This window comes from Carassius gibelio, chromosome B8, assembly GCF_023724105.1.
Source record: "Carassius gibelio isolate Cgi1373 ecotype wild population from Czech Republic chromosome B8, carGib1.2-hapl.c, whole genome shotgun sequence".
NCBI classification, from domain to species: Eukaryota; Metazoa; Chordata; class Actinopteri; order Cypriniformes; family Cyprinidae; genus Carassius; species Carassius gibelio.
This window is the reverse complement of record NC_068403.1, coordinates 23,497,400-23,520,107: the sequence shown is the minus strand read 5'-3', so window position 1 is coordinate 23,520,107 and position 22,708 is coordinate 23,497,400. Positions and strand designations below refer to the sequence as shown.

At 37.1% G+C, this 22,708-nt stretch overlaps 1 protein-coding gene across 2 annotated transcripts; it reads right to left on the bottom strand.

The window, feature by feature from the left end:
• Nucleotides 1–85: 85 nt before the first annotated feature.
• On the bottom strand, nt 86–12,098 carry nr5a1a (nuclear receptor subfamily 5, group A, member 1a). 2 transcript variants are annotated; one of them, XM_052564080.1, is made up of 8 exons: nt 11,935–12,098; nt 10,363–10,512; nt 9,540–9,681; nt 8,052–8,536; nt 6,799–6,957; nt 4,367–4,486; nt 4,111–4,255; nt 86–876 (listed from the first exon to the last, which is right to left on the bottom strand). In XM_052564080.1, exons 2-8 carry the CDS (start codon nt 10,462–10,464, stop codon nt 620–622), a joined length of 1,410 nt encoding a protein of 469 aa, XP_052420040.1. In that variant the 5' UTR covers nt 10,465–10,512; nt 11,935–12,098; the 3' UTR covers nt 86–619. The 2 variants fall into 2 exon arrangements, with proteins under 2 accessions (XP_052420040.1, XP_052420039.1); XM_052564079.1 differs by lacking the exon at nt 11,935–12,098 and adding an exon at nt 10,773–10,942.
• Nucleotides 12,099–22,708: the final 10,610 nt, after the last annotated feature.

Sequence of the window (22,708 nt, the reverse complement as noted above, 5' to 3'; positions counted from 1 at the left end):
GCGTGTCTGTCTTTAGAAACAAGTCCTTTCAAAGTAAGATTGCTTTTGAGGCCGCCACACACACAGTCTTCAAACAACTGCAACGTCTCGTTTATATTATTTTATTGCAACCCATTCTTTTTTTTTCAGTTAAAAGGAAAGACAAATAAATGTGTAATCTATGTAAAAATGTGCTTTAAATAGTTTAATTGATACTGTTGATTACATTATTTCAATAAATATCTTTTTGTCTCATTCGATTCGTTTTCGGACAGGTCCTTTTGGAATGTTTTTTAAATACCAACTTAATAAATGTATTCGAATAAATCAAAGAAATTACAATACTCATCATCCATTCAAAAGCACAGGAGCATTAAGATAAAATAACAGAGATGCATAAGCATTCAAAATGAAACATCTGCAGAGATCACGCTTAGCCGAGAGAAAAACGTCACAAAGACGAAAGCGCTATAAAAACACCTCCGCGTCCACAAATGATTGTCATGCTCAGATGATTTTAAGAGAATACAAATGAAAAAACTCTGTACATTCGTCACATAAGGTAAAAAGAATTGCCTTTGGAAAACTGTTCACCATCTATTTTGCGCGTATGGCTTAAACTCTCAAAGCAGTGTCACCTTCACACGGCGGTGGACCTCTTGGCGTGAAGCATTTCTATGAGCAGATTGTTGCACGGCACTTCTCCGCACAGGTGCTTGTAGCACAGGAAGTCCTCGGCCTGCACGCTGAGTGACCGGACCTCAGCCAGCCGCAGTATGAGCTGACTGAAGCGGTCCAGACACTGAGGGTAAGAGTAGAGCGTGTACTCGAGCAGAGCGCTGTTCACCTGCTCCTGAAGGCTCTCCACATACTGCTGGTTCTCCAGGAGCTTCACATCTGCAGACGAGAGACGAATCATTACAGATCTCATAGGCTACATTCACCATCCAAATCTTGGTGCTCAATTCTGATTTATTGCTCAGATATATATATATATTTTTTTTTTTTGTATGGCTGTTCCCATTATTGTTTTAAATGAGATTTGAATGCAATTAAGAGTTGTGTGCAAGGCATGGCATGCAGGAAGCTGTCATACAGACATACACTGATGTGGCGCAGAGGCCTGCAAATTTGTGCACAGGTGATGAGGATGAAGACAAGTTTGGAGAAAAGGACTAGTTTTTCTAGTTTGCTCTCAACTTTTGCATTTAAGCTATCACCTACTGATGGGAGAAATTAACCTTTTTGAAGCTTTAAATGAATTCAAACATTTTCTTGACAAAATGATTCACTGTTTTGAAGCGCTCGAAACACTTCACACTGTTGATGCCTGCTGGTATGGAAGCTCGTTTCTATCACTGAATAAACAAAACAGGTAACTGCTACTTTTTATCTCACAATTTCATCTTTGCATCTCATTTTTCTCTCAGAATTGCCTGATACAAAGTCGCAATTCTGACTTGCGTGATATACACTCGCACTTGCAAGTTATAAAGTAAGAATTGCGAGATCTACACTAGCAATTGTCTTTTTTCCTCCTCAGAACTGGACTTTAAAACTCGCAATTGTGAGTGTATAAAGTTTCTATCTCACAATTATGAAAAAAATCAAATAAACTCGCAATTCCGAGAGAGAGAAAAGTCAGAATTGCAAGTTTATAGAACAATTATGAGAAAAAAAAAGTTAGAATTACAGGTTTATATCTCACAGTTGTGAGAAAAAAGTCAGAATTGCGAGCTTATATAATGCAATTGCGCGAAAAAAAGAATTAGGCCACCTTTTATTTTTTATTCAGAGATGGAAACAGGCCTACATAAACTGTGAATGCATAAAAACAGTTTTTAAAACCATTTTTGTTGTTTTATTCAAAGAATAATCTAACAAATGCAATAACTAATTATCTAATGTTCTTATTTTATTTTTATTTTTTGTTCAATGGAAGGCTTGGCTAAACAGAACAATAAATGACTATTAACTACTACTCTTCCTTTTAAATGACCCTTCACAAAAAACCTCCCCCCAGTTACTGTTGCTACGTCAGACAAGCCATAGCGCTCTCACGCCAGACATCATGTTCTCACAAAGTGAAAAGAACGAAAAAACAGTGTGATGCAAAGAGGAAACCAACAACTTGCCGACAGACAAGAAAAAGCAGGTTACTTTTGGTATGAAACAGGTAAGTCTCAGTTTTCAAATTTTGTCAACTTTTTAAGAAATTCAAACAATAAATCCCATATAGCTCTTTAACGTTTTGTGACAGATCGCTGTAGCACCTCAGTTCAAGCAGTCAAAAAACACCACTTTTCAAGTTCAAGTCCACCAACATTAATGTACTTCTGGTTTGTTTGTCTGACAAAATTCCTGTCAGAATTGTGATTAACATTGATGGAGTAAAAGTTGCATGAATGACCGTTCAGAATGAGCTCGCATTTGCAAAACATCTGACCAGCATCTGATTTTGTATCACATATAAGTGGCGTAAAACCAGAATAAAAAAAAAATCAGATTTCAAGTCAGTCGTGCTGTTATGAAAACACAAATCAGAGTCACATGTAAGAGAATAAATCTGATTTGGGCATTCTGAACATAGCTATATAATCTAAATAGAGATGTGTGTGTGTTTTTCGCTGTAGTCTATCTCTGCGCGTTTGTGTTTGGGGCGACAATAGCTGCGCCCATTAATGGAGCACTTTAAAGCATTAGCAGAGCTCATCAGAAGAGCCATTCACACAGTAATTAACATGTTGAATAATCTTTTCAATACATCTGAAGGACACAAATTACTCAAAGCTGCTTCCATTTAGGCAAAGAATGAAAAAAATCAATGTGGCAGAGTGAGAGGAGATGACAAATTCTTTCGCTTTCAAATGCAGTTTCTTCCTTTCAGCTGTTTGTGTATTGTGCCAAATGAGATTGAAATTGAACATTTCTAGGAAAAAAGTTTGTTGCTAGGTACAAGAAATAAGAGGTGCTGTGTTTATTTCATTTGGTGTCCACTACATTTAATAAACTGTATTGTATTCACGATATAATGATTATAATTAGTGCTTCCAAAATCTAAATATGTTGAAAATATTGCTTAAATGATAAAGGGCTAGTTTTCATGTGAGATCTCTGTAACTAGATGGTCAAATTAAACAAATGTTTAAACACCTACATCTAGTTTGAACACACACACACACACAGACACACACATGCACTGGCATATGATTAAGAAAAAGTCACTAAATAATGTAGGCCAAAAGCCTTTTTTTTTTTTTTAGGAATGTCAGGATGTAACATTTGTATCAGAGCAATACAACATTTTGTCACGCGTTTACATATTGTAATTTTATACAATGTATTACTTTTTTTGTCCAGTCCACGGTTTGACATTTTGTGTTGTCTTTGACATTTCTCGCTGTTTCAGTAGTTGTTTTGTTTAATAACTATTAAACTGTTCACTTTTTTGCTTAATCTCTACTAGACTGTTTCATGGCAATCTCCACTGTGCCAATTTACCGCATCTAGCCTTAAGATTAGAACATATTATCACATAAAAGCATCATATATTTAATCTTCTTTTTTTATTTTAAGGCAGTGGTTCTTATCTTTTTTTGACTTCAAGGCTCACTATTCTCCACAAAAAGCCCCATGACTTTGTGATCTTTTATTAATTTTCATTACATTATTATTTTAATATATTTTATTTTATTATATTTTGTTAATTAATCATTTTATTGATTTCTACATGATATAACATTTTGGAGCTTGTCATAACTAAAAAATATAAATATTCACAAAATGTATAAGAATGCTCATGATGTACTAAGACTTGATTAATTTGCATGACTGTTGCATTAAAGAGATGTCTTGTTTTTTTTGTTGTTTTTTTTTGGCACTTTGGTTTGTTTTAATCCTGTTTTTATTTTCAACAATTTGAACTCGTCATGAAGTTTGCTGAGACCCACCGGTTGAGAACTGCTTCAAGGTCTATGATCATACAAAATCAATCAATAAAACTTAACTTTACAACTTCCTAGAGGAATTGAAAATTGGTCTCTTTCAGTTTTGCATAATGTTTCTTGTCCCTCTGTAGACTGTCACTGTGGCCCTGTGATGCCACATGCATGCAGATGCAGTCGTACTCACTGGGGTTGAAGAGGATGAGGAACTTCAGACAGGCCATCTCTCTTCTGTCCACCTGCAGCAGCTGCAGTCTCCTGGCCAGCTCCTGTCCTCTCTGCACCATACTGACCAGAGGAGGTCCCGCGTCAGACACCGCCGACAGATCCACCTGCAGCACACAGCACCTTCACCACACTCGCTCTACTAACATCTTCTGCTTCTCTGCAAACAATGAAGCTTTTATTATTGTGCTATAATGCTGAGGGCCGGAAACACCCACCTCCTGTCCTGTAATGAGTAGCAGACTGTTGTCTCTCCCATGATGCACCTGTCTGCAGATATGATCGAGTAGCAGCAGCTCACTCCAGCAGTTATGCAGCAGTCGCATCTGATCTCCTACCTAAATCAGGAGAAAATAATGTAGAGTTATTAAATGCTTACAGCATCAGGCCATGCTACTGATTTATTCTTTTGCATAGTAGGAGATAATTCATTCATTTATTCACCATCATGTCATCCAAAACCCACATGACTTTCTTTTACCTGTGGAATACAAAAGCTTGTCTTTTTGTCCACACAATGAATTTTAATGGGGTCAGTGTTAATAAATTATGTTCTAAAACTATTATTATTATTTTTTTTTTGGTAATTGAAAAAAAGATTAAAAAACAAATATTAGATGAAAACCCTTAAGGTAAAAATCTAGATCAGAGTCTTGTGGGAAATAGTATGCGAGTCACAAAGGTGGACTATAACTAAAATGTTAATAAAAGATAAATATAAATATAAACCATGTAACACAATAAGTGAAACTAACTAAATTACTCAAGTAAAAATGAATTATAATATGATTTTACTTTAATAAATACAATAATAGCATAGAAATAGTCCTAAAATAATTCTGAATAGGGTCCAACTGACTTCCAGTGTATGGACAGGAGCGTTTGAACACAAATGAAGATATTCCTGAATACATTTGAAAAAGTGTTTCTGTCCATACAGTAAGATTAATGGGTCCAAACCTTCACCGGAGACCTTTGACTTTCCCAGTTTGGACAAAAAAAAACACAGAGATATGTTCTTTTGAGCTCCACACAACAAAGAAAGTGAGGTTCGGAACGAAACGAGGCTTGTAAATAGAGTCGAGTGAATGGTTTGGTTTGAGATCTCAGAGCTTGCCTATAACTGAGTGTGTGCGATAAAAGCTTCAGAAACTGTACGCAGACTATATAAAATAACTGCAAACAGCAAACTGACTACTTTTTGTGAAAATCGAAAAATATTACAAATACGATAACAAAAAATATATATATAGTGACCAATATTTGAAAGCCTTGCCAACAATTCTCCTCTCAATGAAAGCCTAAACAACAATAAATGTGTAGGCGGTTTTACTCAAATCATAGTACACTGCACAAGCCCGAGCATGTCATCTCTCAGTTTAAAACCCAAAGAAATACAACCCTTGTACACAGATGAACAGCTAGATCATAAAACGAGGGAATGGGAGTCCTTGGGACGAGCAGCCGTCAAGCACACATCGAATGCGCTGTATTTATGAGCGCCAAATGATGACCTCTGGCACCTTCTCACCTCTCGTCCTTCATCGGCCTCTCGTCTTCCTCCCCCACTAATGCTCTGTCCGCATACAGTACACAGTGATTTGAAGGCCGCGTTGTGTCAGTATTACGCACAGTGAGCGGCAGTAAAGCCCTAATAGAAGCATAGCGCTACATATATCAACCGCAGCCCAGACAAAATTACTCAAACCATATATCCACATCTAATCCACATCCTCGAGCCCCGGAAACTTGACCTCTCTCGCGGTTGTGGATACAAACCCTCCCTAGTATGTACACAAACATGCCTTAAATTGAGTTTATCAAAGCGCTTTTCAATCCAGATGCACATTTCCCACATCGCATGATACCTTTCAGCAGTCTGGAACAATTGCTGAGCTATTGCTGGACGCAATGTAATTCAGTGTTTCTGAAAGCGGTGTGCCTGCAGGAGTCAGTCGCTGGCATGCGTTCTCAAACTCGGACACATTTTATGCTAGCAATCGCAGAACACTAGTTGCCATGGCTGCAGAATGGAATGAAATGGAATGAAAAATATGCGACGGTCATGCAGGTGTGAATGTGCAAAAACAAAGTTTGACATTGTACATTATTTGCTTGAATGCATTGGGACATGCAGAGTCGAGACCGATGATTAAGACACTTATAAGAGGTGAGAGCTTTGAGAGGGCAAATTCTGTGTGTGTCAACACTGTATCTATAATCACAGCAACAACAAATCTATTGTGATTTGCAACACCCCCTGATGCGAATATAGCAACTGAGTGTCTGAATTCGAGATTCCAAACTCACATCTGATGCCTTTTTGCCAAAATTCCAAATCTACCAAAAAACTTTTTTGGAAACTGAGCAAGAATCTGGACTTCGACACATATAAGTGATACCACTACGATCTAAACGTTAAATGTAATCCTACTCTTAAAACTGCTTGGCAAACATGCTGCAACAAAGCATTCACAACATCTGATTGTCTTGGTGTGCCTAAATGTTATCTTTCGGTGAGATACATGGTTTGGCGACAAAATAGTATTAGACAAAACACTGCAGAGAATCATTTGGATGATCAGAGGGGTGTCCACATAAACACACACACACACACACACATGCACTTTGTCTTATCTCAGAGCTGTACCTTTAGTTCCTTGAAGAAGACACAGCTTCTTGCCCACTCGACTATTGAGAACAATGTCTGGTCTGCCATGACACACAACAGGCTGGACGGCCGTGGTTTGTCCAGCTTCCCCTTGCCGCTTTGCTCCTGGTGCAGGTATGCACAGATCTTTCCTCTCACCTGGAAACATGAAGCAGAACACAGAGCAGCGAAGTCAAATTGAGAAGTCAGTGTATAAGAATTTTGTGTGATATTAAATACCTTTGCTCTGTTTTGAACTTAAATACTGCAGAATTGAAAAATCGAAAATCTTTCATTTAATATTGTAATACGTGTCACATAATTAAGTGGCAAATGTTGTTCAGTTCCCTCGAAATACAAAATACTAAAGAAAAAGTGGTAACACTTTACAATATGGTTCTATTAGCTAAAGGCACTAACGATGACCAATAAGTGTTTATGAATTTTTGGTAATCTTAGTTAATAATAATACATTGCTCATTGCAAATTCATGTTCGCTCAGGTCCATTAAATATTCTTGACAGATACAACTTTAGATTTTTTTGTAATGGATTATGTACTGTTAACTAAGATTAATAAATGCAATGTATTTTTTACTGTTAGTTCATGTTACCTAAACGAACAGTAGGTAACTAATGTTAACAAATGGCATCTTAAGAGATACCAAAAAATATTATATTATTAAACTAAAATATAGAACATCCAATTCATAAAAACACTGATAGTAATAATAGTTAAATAAATAAAAATACAAATGTTACACTTGTCTTTGGTCTGTTTTGACCGTCTAAGTGAGAAATGCCAAAGGTTTGAATTGAACAGTGCACCCTTCGAAATCCCAGAATTCTCCTCCCTTTAAAGGGACAGTTCAATCAAAAATAAAAACTCAACAATCCTGTGTTATTCCAAACCTAGATGAGAAAATTAAGTGGCTAAAGTCTTGTTTTTTTCTTTAATGTTTAAAATCTTCTTTTGCATTCAGAACAGGTTTGTAAAAACTGTAAAGACAGCTTTTGAATTATTGTTCAATCCGTGCTAGATTTTTTTTTTTTTCAAGATTAGTAAAAGTTATTTTTCGGGTAAACAAAATTGTGCTTAGTTTAGTACATCTAAGTTAACTGATTTTTTTCATTTAATCTGACTAAATTAACCTGAAAAAAAATGTAAAGTCATTTTTATAGGCTAAATAAAATAGATTTCTTTATTTAGTCTTTTTAGTGAAGTGATTAATCTTCAGATGATTTAACTCATACCTGCTCTTCATCTGGATCACAGCTGACCAGCTCGAGCACCAGCGGGGGCAAGCCAGGGTTCATGGGGCTGGTGTGCGGGGACGCAGGCATGCAGCCGTCAGGGTACGGGTACCCCAGCGAGGAGTCTGGTGAGCTGGAGTACGCGTCTGGATATTCAGCTTTAATCGATCTGCTGGGTAAGGAGGGAGCAGTGTAGTGGTACTGAGCCGGGAATGAACCATAGCTCTGCAGCGCTACACCCAGGGCCGGGGGGCAGAGAGGAGGGCAGTCGTACTCCAGAGAGGACAGAGAAGTGGGATGGAGTCCTGAGAGCGATCCGGGAAGCTGGTATTCTGTCTGAGAGCTGGACAGGAGAGACGGGTTGGCCTCTATTTTAAAACCGCTGGCTCGAATTAAAGCTCTCTTCTGCTGTTTCAGGGCACGGTCCCGCTTGTACATGGGACCGAACTTGTTCCTTCCTCCTCTCATTCGATCTGTACGGACAGCTGGGAGGAAAGAGGTTGAAAGTGTTATAGGATGCATATCAAATATTATTTACATTTTGCAGACATGCTGTTTGTCTGATACAATTGGAAGTGTAAGCCTATTTTAAGAGCACAGTGGATAAAAGGCCAAATAAAGCAAGGAATGCTGGGCACGGTTTCGCTTAAGTAAGGCAGGGCAAAAGCAAATGGATATTTCTCTTCATATGGACATTTTCCGGGCTGGTTTTTGTGAACTCTCAACATGAATCCGCGAGTCTTATCAGCGCGTGAGGAATGTGTCACAGGCGCGCGCGGAAACAGGTGCTTCTCTGCACTCGGCCTGGGAATCGCGCGCACAGAGAGCAAAATAAGATACTGGACAAGGATATTTTCCATCTGTGAAAATTTCTAATAAAATAAATAAGTTATTTAATAATAATTGAAATTAATTTGGAAGAAAATAAGCTTGGGTCACTTGATCATAAATGGCTATGAAATATTAAAAAAATTATATTTTGAACAAGATGTTAACTAACTGGTATATATTCACATTTTGCCCAATGTGTCAAAACACATGTTTTTTATTACTTTAAGTAAGGCTTTTATATATATACATATATATATATATATATATATATATATATATATATATATATATATATATATATATATATTTAAATCTTTCATCTTCTGAGTTTAAACTCCATAATAAGTGTTATTAAATATTCAATCATGATAATGAAATTTTGCATTAAAGGCTTTCCCCTTTCTCTAAATATATTGATATTTTACTAAAATGTCATTAATGACTAGCGATGCTTGTCGAAATACCATAAACACATATAATACATGATTTAATGTCAAATAATAAGCATTATATTCTCTCAGGACCAGCTGTTCAACACAACAGTATTAGAATCAGGACAATAAGGTTGGCTTTTTAAATGATAAGATATCTTATACATTCTTTACAGCAAAACCTTTTCTGTTTTCTCCACATTTAACGAGAAGCCGCACGGCTCACCCTCGAGTCTCATGCCGACGCTGAGGCACTTCTGGAAGCGACAGAAGGGGCATCTCTTCCTCTGGGTTTTGTCGATGCCACAGTCCTGGTTCTGTGTGCACGTGTATCTCTTGTTATTCTGAACCGTCCTCTTGAAAAAACCCTGTCAAGATGATGCACACAATAAGGATTATATTCTGTCAAGCTCTGTTTAAAAACAACAGCAATATAGCATATAATCATATTGGATTGTTCTAAATGAACATATCATCTAAAAATGAGTCTGGGCTTTCTCACAGGAATATGGATGTAAATGTGAACAGACTGTCTGTTGACAGTCAATGCATTTGCATACACAATGAAGCCAAAAATAAATACATTAATAAAGATTGGGTTAGATCTTATTTTAAGGTGTCCTTGTTACAGGGAAATTATACATTTAAGTACTAAGTAATATTAACAACACGTGCTTAGGGTTATTTGCATGCATGCATTTTTTCATAATATAGCCTATAGGCTACTGATATTACTACGTACATGCAACATGCATAACAATGACAGTAATAAAGGAAAATAAGGCATTACAAAAGGCTATTATTACTTTAAAACTACTAAATAATAATGCATATATTATGACTAAATAAATGCCATTAACATTAACAAAGAGTGTTACGTCGTAATGATTTTCACAGCACTGGGCTAGCTACATCATGTAATCCTCCACCGTTCATGAACTTTTTGATTAATAATTATTAAGCGTTTCCTAAATATTTAAGTTTTTTTTTTTTTTTAAGCGAAACACGCACACGAGTTTAAATGGGAAAATGAGTTTAAATAAGATTACCTTACAGCTTTCGCAGGTAAGAAGGCCGTAATGATATCCGGACACTTTATCTCCACACACCGGACACAGCTCCTGCAGCTCCTCGTCTGCTGTGAAGTCCATCTCCCTCACAGATGCGTCGGGACACAGCGCGTGCTTCTCTTACAGATGCTATGAGCGTTCGAAAAGAATCAAAAATAAAAAAAACATTTCCTTCATAAAACTCTATTTTATTTTATTTTTATTTTTATTATTATTGTTACTAGTTACATAGAAATAGCCTCCAATATTATTCTCTTTTCAAGGCCGTTTATTTGTGCACGTGCATTCTGACCACTATAATGTTATAATGATCTAAACATCACATCAATTCCACAAGACAAGTTTAGCACATCAAATAAAGCACGTACTATGAAATGCCCATCAAATACCTTAGCGTAGGCTATCCCTGAGTGATCAAATAAAACGAAGGCTGTTTAAAAGTATCAAGTCAAAAATATGGTAATGGTAAAAAAATAATAATGCTGGAGAGAGCTCTCGGTGCATCTGTCTGGTCGTGTATCTGGACACGCAGAGGAAAAGATGGATTTGATCTTATTATTGACTCTTGCCATGCCTCCTATATGGACGTGACCACCCACCCACCGAACGACTCCCACGCCCACTTCACGACACAAACACACACACACACACACACACAAGCTAAATGCGATGCTTAGTTCACCCTTTCGTACTAAAATAACTGAGTTAGCAATTATCAAATGCAACTGGAATTCAAATAGCAAAAATTATTTGATTATAGCCTACTTTCACTATAGGCCTACTTTCATTATTAATTATTATTTACTGACAAATGAATGAATATTTACGATGAATACCAACGATTCTCATATGGAAATTATATCTGCAGAACAAATGTAAGTGTTGAAATATGAATGTTTCGGAATAACTAACGATAAAATGTCCTTGCTGCTTTGTGTTTGTATATATTTAATATAAGAAAAAAGGCCTATATCAGTATTAAACTGATGCAAAATAAAGTTTGACGGAAATAAATGCTTGATTGAAAAAAGATTTCACAGATCTTAATGGATGGCATAAATGGAAGATTTTCCTTTTCAGTGTCGGACCTGTTAAACCACAATTTAACTATATTAACGTAGCTATATGCATTAATTGAAAAATAGATATCCCATGTTTAACTATGCTACATTTAGGCTAAATAAAAAATGAATATCAAATAAAAAAACAGGATATTTCCCATGCTGAAAATTCAACGGCAGAAAAAAAAAAAAAACACATTTCAATAACGATTTTTAATTTGATAGGCCTATTCATTTTTTAGAGAGACGATGTATCTGCATCTGCGCAGTTTAAAAACATTTTTTTTCACCTATTATAGACGAGACCCTTATAGATGATCAGTAGGCTATTAATCTGTCTGTTTTTCGATGTTTTGTAGCTCTCCCAAAATCGGTTCCATTTCACTGCGTTAGAACTCAAACGTAAAATGCGACGAGGATGACTGAGGCAAAGCGAAGCGCATTTCTGAATTCGAACTTTTCTGAATTTTCCAAACCTGTAGAGACTTACCATTAATCTGCGCGTCTAGCATGCGCGAGCCGCTTCACGAGCGTCTTTCTCATTCAGCTCCAGTGATAGCTATAACGTCCAGACCTCCAGAAACTTCAGGAGCGAATCTAACAGGTCTGAGGTCTTCCTCGGTGTCTGAACGTCTTCCTCTGCACTGGAGCTGAGTGTGGAGAGGTCTTCATTGGATAACGCGCTCATGTGACAGTTCTCCAGAAGATGATGCGCGCCAGTCCTTACAACCGCGGTATTTTATTATCAGACCAGAACACACACAAAATAAAAAATAATTATTTTTATTATTTATTTTACATTTTAAAAGTAAAAAAGAAACCGGTTTGGCCTTCCATACTTACTGATTGGTATACATTCCAGTATTTACATTTTGTTATTTTACGCATAGTTGTTTTCATTGTTTAATTCTCTCTCTCTTCGTTGTTTTAAAATAAGTTTATTATTATCCAGTGATATGATTACCTTACTTATTAGTTGATATAATAATATTGGCATCTCGCATACAAGCCTACTCTTGAAGATGCACCGAGACTCAAAACAGTTATTGCCTCCTTTCTCTGAGATTTACAAAACGAAATGTAGGGATCAGTGACGTTGCAAAGTCTACATTTTTATAAAGACATTCAAAAATACATTAAAATTCGTTGTTGTTGTTTTTTTCCCCGTCCGGATGTATTCACAAAAAGGAAATCAAATGTTAGCTAGCCTACTAATATATTGTTAAGAAAACCATAAATCAGGGGTTCATTATTGACCCTGTTTGATATCATCAGGCTAGATTTATTAATGTAGATATTCATTGTGAAAAGGGACGCTTTGTCTAAATGAAACAAACTTTAAAAACTTAATGTGACTCAAAAAAAAGTATGACTTAGCTTACATTGAGAAAGTCTTAAAAAAATGACTTGTGTGAAAATGAAAGGAACATAGCCTATTTCAGCTATTTTTCCTCCTGTGGTTCCACCACGTGACATTTCGGAATCATTAAATCCAATTTTTGCATTAAATAGAATCAATACGTTTCACAAACCAACTGATTACAAAGATTACACTTCTACGAAATCCCGTGTGTTTTGAAAAGGATTTGTAAAATATTACTCCATTTAACATCTCAACGTCCTTTTTATGTCACAGAGCAACAGTGGACAAAATGGGCTGCTCTCAGGAGAATATGAGGGAACTAATGTAGATATTATTGGTCTGTCACGATTCAATTCTACAAAAGCATGCATATTATTTTATATTACATGCTTATTCAAAATGCATAATACAATAAAGTTTACATTGATTTATATCCTATTTAACATAAAGGCTGACTGTCTGGAGTCAGATCTCTAGTCTAAATAGTGTAAGTTGTGTGTGAAGTGGCCGTCGCTTCGTGCAGTTAAACTGTGTCGCGGTGAGAGACGTGATAGTGTATCAGTTAGCACTGTCAAGGTTAGCGGTGTTATGCTGGGCTGCTGTGGCTGCACTGCTCGGGTTTGGCGTTCTGTTCCTGATATGAAGCGCTTCACCGCGATGCTTTGACTCCGGGGAGACTATTTTTGCTTGGCGAGCATTCCTCCGTCTTCTGCTAAAACATCAATGTCTGATAGTGAATGAGTACAATGAGGACGAGGAGCCACATCTCGTGCTTTGCATGGAAAGAAATGCTGATTTGGCGAGCGGTAGATTTGTTCAGAGAAGAGGGATACTGGAAAAACTAGTGAATAAAAAGTGCGCGTAATTGCATTGAATGTGCACTTGTAGTGTCTATATATATATATATATATAATTTTGATTAAATAAAATGAAACTTAAGTGTAGCCTACTTAAAGAGAACACGGTTTAAATGACATGTCATTCCACATACAAGTGCAAAAAAAAAAAAAAAAAAAACTTTTGTTGCGCTTTGAAGTAAACTTATTTTAATGTGTTTACTGTAATGTGTTTATTATAATGTGTTTACTAAATGTGTTTACTATAATGTGTTTATTATAATGTGTTTACTAAATGTGTCTACTAAATTCACAAAAAAAGAAAATCCAAATCCAGTTTCTTTCTTCTGCTGAACACAAAATAAGATATTTTGAACCGAACCTCTATAGTAACTATCCCTTTAAGGAGTAAAGAAGGTACTCTGAAGTTCAATTAATTGCATTTGTTATAGGCCTATTGTGCATTTTCATTTATCTGAAAATATAAATAATCACATTTATGAAGATATCACATTAAGCAGCATCTGCAAACAAACATCTAGAACTTTACTTTCCTTAGCCGTTTTCCCAATGACTTTTAACCAATTGATCCCAAGGAGGTTTTATTAGATGTCAGTTCTGCTCAAGGTCACACAGGTGTCCTGTCAGAGAAACCACAGGTGTAGTTCATCACAAAATCATAATGTCACAATACCGTTGTCTTTGTTTAAAAGAGTACATTCAGCATTTGAGACCTAACAAAATGACAAGAACTGCCATTTATACTGACATTTTGTTGAAAACAAAATTACAAAATTACATTACATACATTCTTAAATGTGGCTTGAGTGTCCAAATATATCTTTTGGGGTAATATTTTATATAGTTTATACATATCTATATATCTATCTATCTATCTATCTATCTATATATATATATATATATATATATATATATATATATATATATATATATATATATATATATATATATATATATATATATAGGGATTTTTCTCAAGCGTTTTTGAAGAGATCCTCATCCAGACTCTAAGTCAATCCTTAATCTCCCAATCTAATTGCTTAATTTTCTTATACAAATAACGCATAGTATTAATAACTATTATGTAACAAGTTTCCTCAAGGACTGGTTTTAGCAGGTGGATGGCATGAATGCATGAATGTTTAGAACTATTTTATAAAAGCAAGAAGGCAAGCCAAGTCTTGCCAAACTGTAGCACAGTCACTCACACCTTGAAAAATAATACACACTTTTTTTTTGCATTACAATATACACAATTATTATTCATATTATTATGAAGAATGTGCGGTTTCAAACTTCCTCCGTCCAGCTGTCACATCTTCCATCTTAAATGCTACACACGTCACCCTTTGTCCTTTGCAGGGGTAAAAGCACAAAAAATGGCCTCAACAATAGTTCACAACAGACTGAGATGTTCTGGAAAGGGGTTGGGGTATTCTTGAGAAATTTCTTGCCCTTGAAGGGTTTCTAAAACGAAGACGTGCTCTTTTCCCGTTGGTGCCCGTTTGAGAGATTTACTTTGTCCATAAACAACAATGTCGTGTGCACGTTTTGACAGTCACAAGGCCAATTGCAAAGGCAGCCTTGGACACATACGGTATAAATATATTTACCCAAGTAGTAAGGCAGTGACAGGATGTTCATTTCAACAGGAGACACTGAGTGTGTCTCAATATAGAAACAATCCTCGTCATACATACTGTAATGCTGCTTTAGGAGCAATATAAGATTCCGGTAACAATGTTCTGATATCTGACAATGTTCTGCCTATAAAACAGTTTCATTGTTGGCACTATTAATGTAATACATAGGCCAAACACGCTTTTGTCCTCAGAAGGAGCTTATAAGTCCATGCCTGCCAACCTTTGGATATGAATAGTATCTTAAACAGATGAATCAAAATTTTTAGCAAAACTAAGTCCCCCTTTGGCCGTCTGCGGACCATCTCTACACATGAGATTTCTGGGCTCCCGCAGCTGGTAAGATCCAGTGCCAGAAAAGCCTCCTCATCCCCCACGTTCTCAAGGCTGCAGCGAGCCTGTAGGTACACTACACACTCAGGCAAACACATTCACTCTCTGCTTCTCATTCATCTCAATGAGTGACCTGACATGCCACATAAGAGAAACCCTTTAGAAACTCACACTCATGGCCAAATTAGTGCAGCCAGAATAAACATATTTCTTAGTGTTGGTGGTGGTTGCATTAAGTAGTTTACAATGCTGTTTCTCTATAATTTCTGTTCAGTCCAAAACTTCATGTGATTGACTGGATGTTACATGTGACACTGAAGGCTGGAGTAATGATGCTGAAAATTCAGCTTTGCATCACAGGAATAATTTTTTTTTTTAAAGTATATTCAAATAGAAAACTATTATTTTAAGTTGTAATAATATTTCGTAATATAACAGTTTTTTCTGTATTTTTGATCAAATAAATGCAGGCTTGATGAGCAGAAGAAACTTCTTTCAAAAACATAAAAAATAGTAATATATCTATATCTATCTCTCTCTCTCTCTCTCTCTCTCTCTCTCTCTCTCTCTCTATATATATATATATATATATATATATATATATATATATGGCTAGTCGACGGTTAAATTTTAGGTGAAGAAACAATTTCTAATGAAATTGACCGTCTGCTATCGGCCTAACTTCACAGAAATCCATTAATTCTCAGCACATAGAGACTCTTTCACTTAGATATTACACTATAGAGACTGTGTCTGTTCCCCAGTTAGAAAATAAAAAAGGGGGGGTGAAATGCTATTTCATGCATACTGAGTTTTTTACATTGTTAAAGAGTTGGATTCCCATGCTAAACATGGACAAAGTTTAAAAATTAAGTTGTACGTTTCAAGGAGTATTTTTGTTCCCAAAATACTCCTTCCGGTTTGTCACAAGTTTCGGAAAGTTTTTTTCGAGTATGGCTCTGTGTGACGTTAGATGGAGCGGAATTTCCTTATATGGGTGCTAAGGGCGCGTCTGCCAGAAGAGCGCGCGCTCCCGTATAGCAGAGCACTGAGAGCACAACAGACATTCACTGATCAGAGCGAGAGCGTCGCGAAATGTCACAAAAGGAGTGTGTTTTTGGTTGCCAGGGCAAGACAACCCTGCACAGATTACCAAAAAAAAAAAAAAAACAGCATTAAGGGACCAGTGGATGGAGTTTGTTTTTACAGAGCATCAACGGAGTTGTGCAAGTGTTTTTGTTTGTTCCCTGCATTTCGAAGATGCTTGTTTCACAAACAAGGCCCAGTTTGACGACGGATTTGCATATCGTTTATTTCTTAAGGATGATGCAATCCCAACGAAAAAGGGTCACGATCGTGTGTTGGAACCACAGGCGGTGAGTAAAACTGCTTAAAATATCTCTGCCTCCTTGTTAGTGCGTCCGCCTCCCGTTTCAGTTTCAGCCTCCGGATCTGATTCTGGATCATAAATAAACGGCTGAATCTGACTGTAAGCCATGGTTTGTTTTGGATGATGGTTTTTCCCTCACGGTAATGTCACAGCTTCCACATGCTCTCAACGCAAAAGCCTACTGGCGCTCGTGATTCTTTAGCTCCGCCCACACGTCACGCCTCCAGGCGCTCGTGTTTTTCCGGGAAAAATCGGTACAGACTATCTTTCTCTTATAAAGTGAAAACTGTTATAAAGTGAAAGTCGTGACATTTGCCAAGTATGGTAACCCATACTTGGAATTGGTGCTCTGCATTTAACCCATCCAAGTGTACACACACAGCAGTCAGAAGTGAACACACACCCGGAGCAGTGGGCAGCTATATATCCAGCGCCCGGGGAGCAACTGGGAGTTCAGTGCCTTGCACAAGGGCACTTGAGACATGGGTATTGAGGGTGGATGAGAGAGCTGTTCATTCACCCCCCTCCCACCAGCACAGAGACTCGACCTTCTGTTAACTAGTCCACAACTGCCCTTTCATGAGCCACTGTGTCACAATGGGGTGAAAGAAGGACTGGAAACAATAGCAAGTTAACAGGTTTAATGAAAATAAACAAACAAACAAACAAACAAGAAGAGACAATGATGCTGGGAAGACGACAATCCAAGATGGTGGTGAGGTGGTGAGGAATCTGGATCATGGTGACAAAGAATCGGGTTTGAAATTCTTGGAACCCGGGCGGTACGATAAAGTAAATTCAAAGCGACCGAAAAAAAAGCCTGCCTGGACCGAGCCTGCCTGGAATTGAGTCTTTTGGCAGTTCTAAATGTACTCTAAATTCTTATGATCGGTCAAAACAATGAAAGGTACCCCTGAGCCTTCCAGCCAGTGACGCCACTCCTCCAATGCTAATTTGACGGCCAACAACTCTCTATTGCCAATGTCATAATTACGTTCGGCAGGAGATAAACGATGAGAAGAGAACACGCAAGGATGTACCTTATCATCCAAAACAGCATGTTGGGACAACACTGCTCCTACCCCCACCTCTGACATGTCAACTTCCACCACGAACTGCCGTGTGGGATCAGGGGCCACCAGGATGGGAGCCAAAACGAAGCAGCTCTTGAGGTTAGTGAATGCAGCCTCAGCTGCGTCCGACCACCTGAACGGAGTACTGGGAGAGGTCAAGGCTGTCAGAGGTGAGGCTAGTTGGCTGAAATTCCCACGCCGGAAGTCGTGGCTCTGGGTGGAAGTGATCCAAGGGGGTCTCCCGGGGAACGGGCGGTGCAGGCGGTGCGATGGGCGCAGTGGGAGAGGTGAGCTGAGATCGTTCTGTGATGGTGGGGTGAAGGAAGGACTGGAAACAATAGCGAGTTAACAGGTTTAATGAAAATAAACAAACAAACAAACAAACAAACGAGAAGAGACAATGATGCCGGGAAGATGACAATCCAAGAAGGTGGTGAGGTGGTGAGGAATCCGGATAATGGCGGTGAGAAGGCAGCAGGAGAGGATGGCATAGGAACTGCGGGGAATAGAGCTGAAGGTAAGTGTTTGTGGCTGAGTGGAAGTGCGTAGAGTGGATGAGGTTCCGGGAAAACACGAACATCCAACACAGAAGCCGACAAACAGGGTTAACGACATGAAACAACGATCTCACAAACACAAGACGTAAGACAAGCCATTATAGAGAGAGAGAGAGTAATGAGTGACAGCTGTTGCTGATGACAATTAACGGAGACGCCCACAAACTAATCAGTGCAGACGCGAAACACACAGATTTCACCACAATGTACAAAACCCAGAGATCACGGTTTACCAACCGTGACAGCCACGTCCAAAAGGTTAAAGAGGAGGTGTTGTTTCAATTTATAACAACATTTTCAGTATTTCTCAGAGGGCGGGCTTCAAGTATAACTCGTATGAAGTAATGGTGCTTCATATAACATTATCCAAAGAAACAAGTTTCAATGATAAATCCCCTGTGATGTTTGTACTGGCTACTGTATACAGGCCACCAGGGCACCATACAGACTTTATTAAAGAATTTGCTGATTTTCTATCTGAGTTAGTGCTGACTGCAGATAAAGTCTTATTTGTTGCTGATTTAATATCCATGTTGATAATGATAAAAATACATTGGGATCAGCATTTATAGACATTCTGAGCTCTATTGGGACTAGAAAACACTTGTCAGGTCCTACTCATTGTCAAAATCATACTCTAGATTTAATACTGTCATATGGAATTGATATTAAAAGTGTTGAAATTCTGCAGCAAAGTGATGACATCTCAGATCATTATCTAGTCTGGTGTAAACTACAGATAGCTAAAATTCTACCAATTAAATTCTACTCCTTATTACAAGTATGGTAGAACCATCACTTTTACCACAAAAGACTGCTTTGTAAGCAATCTTCCTGATTTATCTTAATTCCTCAGATTATCTAATAGCTCAGAAAAACTTTATGATTTAACAGAAACTATGGACTCTCTATTTTCTAGCATTTTAGACACAGTTGCTCCTTTACGCTTAAAGGGTTAGTTCACCCAAAATGAAATGAAAATGAAAATGAAGCCATAAATTACTCACCTTGAAGTCTTCCTAGGTGTATATGACCTTCTTCTTTCATACGAATGCAGTCAGAGTTATACAAAAACATTTCTTTGATCTTTCATGCTGTTTGATGCCACTTAGCAGATATTGCACTGCATCAGTTAACGAGAAGTTGGATAAAAAGCGCATACCATTTAAAAGTGTCTCACACATCTCTGGGGAGTGAACAAAGGCCCTAAAGAGAGCAGACTGGAAAATGGAGCGCTGCTGGAGGAAAACAAAACTAGAAGTATTTTGTATTGCATGCCGGGAAAATACTCTATCCTACAAAAAAGAAAAGAAAATGGCTAGATCTAATTATTTTTTGTCTCTTTTAGAAGAAAACAAACATAACCGCAGGTATTTATTCAATACAGTGGCTGAATTAACAAAAAAATAAATCACCAACAAAAAACTAATTTTATAAACTTATAAACCTAAAATAGGTGCTTCCAAAAATCATAGATCCTCTACTGACTATTATTAATTTGTCAATGTCATTAGGATCTGTCCCCGAAACCTTTAAATTTGCTGTTATTAAGCCTCTCATTTAAAAACCACAACTTGATCCCAAAGATCTAGTTAATTACAGACCGATCTCCCTTTTCTGTCAAAGATACTAGAAAAGGTAGTATCCCCACAATTATATTACTTCTTCGAAAAAAATGTTATCTGTGAGGATTTCAAGTCAGGATTTAGACCGTATCATAGTACTGAGACTGCTCTCATTACAGTTACAAATGAGCTGCTCTTATCATCTAATCATGTTTGTATCTCTCTATTAGTGGTATTGAATCTTAGTGTTGCATTGGACACTGTCGATCACAGCATTCTTTTGAATAGACTAGAAAACATTGTTGGCATTAATGGGAGTGCATTAGTGCATTAGAATGGTTCAAATCATACTCATCTGACCACCATCAATTCATAGCAGTGAATGAAAAGGTATCATATTGATCACAAGTGCAGTATGGAGTACCTCAAGGCTCAGTACCGGTACCATTACTTTACACACTTTATATGTTATCCTTAGGAGATATCATCAGGAAACACAGTGCTAGCTTTCACTTTTATGCTGATGAAGCTCTATATTTCTTCATGGACTGGTGAAAAATACCAATTTTAAAAAATGGAGTGCATTGTCGATATAAAAAATGGATGGCGAGTAATTTCTTCTGGCCAGAGGAGAACTGTACCCCCCATCCTAGCTTTGACACAATCTGTATTGTTAAAAGCGCTATATAAATAAAGGTTACTGATGACTAATTGTTGTTATTAATATTAATTATTATTACCAATGATCCTGAATTCTTTCTATACAACTTCTGAAATCAACAGACTTCAATAATATACAGCATAACCCTACTCATTTCCACCAGGGATGAGTTTAATCAAAACCAAAAAAAGATTAATCCTTTTTGGCCTGTGGTTTTCTGGCATCTAACAGGCCTCTCACAGGCGTCTGCTGTGTCCTTAAAGACACGCTCATGGAGTGCGCCGGCTACAGGTGTGGTCCTCTCCTCCTCTATATCTCTTATTTTTCCCCTCTCATCTAATTTCCTTCAACCCTGACACACGCAGAACGCCTGCCATTTTACGTGCCACACACACCGTTCACACACAGGCATGCTTGAAGAAAAGCCGCACACACGCATGTCCTTACCCCTCGACCCTGACACACGCCAAACTGCCGAACTGATAGCAGCCAGCCTCACCATTCCCCACATAATATATCCACCACACCAACACACACACACACACACTTCATCAAGCTGACATGCATTCCGACAGATGCAACCTTGTACACAAACATTCCTCTGACATCTCCTCCATGCCTCACTATTGCTCCTAGCATTGCATAAATGTCATAAAACTCCTTTACCTGAATTTTCATACAAAAAGTATTTAAACAGACAATGGTTTAAATTTCATTGCATTAGATACAAAAATATCGAAGAAATTATGCCAGAGCTTTTCTCAGAACTACATTCTTCTAGGCCATTTTGTTGCAGTGATTTGATTGGTTGTGTGAAGTCAGATGACACAAACATGAGACACTAATGGTTTCACAGATCTAAATACTTTTTGTGAAATATTCTTTTTGTGATTTTTTTTTTTCATTAAAAGTGAATTTCTTTAAAATAATGACTTGGTTTAATACCTTCAAATTGTATAAGTGCAGCTGAAGTGTAAACTGTCATTGGGTCAGTAATGTGGCATTCCTTAAGTTACATATAAAAAATTTATTTCATGCGTACAATGGTTTGGATAACCTCTTTGAAAGAAGTATTTTGACTCAGTCTTTATTGTTTCTTTAAAAAATAACCAATATAAAAATATTTTGCCCTCCAGAATTTAGTGTGTAACTAACATGCAGGAGTTGTTATGTGAAAATTATACATAGAAAAGAAAATGTTATCACCCTTACACCTACAAGGTCATTACCCTCTGTTGGTTTTGTTTCTCTTTAAAATGAATATATATTTAACCTTGAAAAGGAATGCTTTGTTCAAGTTAAATGCACTGTACAGTCAGATTTATTAAATGAAATTCATTTAAATGAGGTCACTGCACTCAAACATTAGTAAAAGTTAATTGCACTTAATAAAAAAGTTATGTGAACTCAGAAACTGATTGTAGTTAACAGAATTCAGACTGCTTTGTTTTGTTGTGGTAGCATATGGTAACTTTGAGTGTCAGTGCGATTAAAAGATTTTTTTTTTAATTTAGCTTTAATTAACAGTTAAGTTTAATCAACGAAATAATTTGATTGTATTTTAAGCAATATACTTTTAGTAAACTTAAATGAAATACATTTACAATAAAAAAGCCATAAAAATAAGGTACAATGTACAGTATTGTATTTTGAATTTTGCATTGTATTTTAATTTCAGAAAATTACCAGTACTTTGTGTGTATGTGTGTGTGTGTGTGTTGGAAATTTCGTAATAAATGGTTAGTGAATGATTTATCACTCTTGACCAATTGGTGGCGCTGTTACCAAAATGATGTGGTAACATTGTAATGATGTCGGTGTGAGG

What these genes read in the sequence shown, in the direction of transcription:
- nr5a1a (XM_052564080.1), bottom strand. Translation starts at nt 10,464, where the DNA reads ATGGACTTCACAGCAGACGAGGAGCTGCAGGAGCTGTGTCCGGTGTGT. An exon ending in TTACCTGCGAAAGCTGTAAG is followed by an intron (nt 9,682 to 10,362) that starts GTAATCTTATTT and finishes TCATCTTGACAG; the next exon opens with GGTTTTTTCAAGAGGACGGT. An exon ending in GTGATCCAGATGAAGAGCAG is followed by an intron (nt 6,958 to 8,051) that starts GTATGAGTTAAA and finishes TCATGTTTCCAG; the next exon opens with GTGAGAGGAAAGATCTGTGC.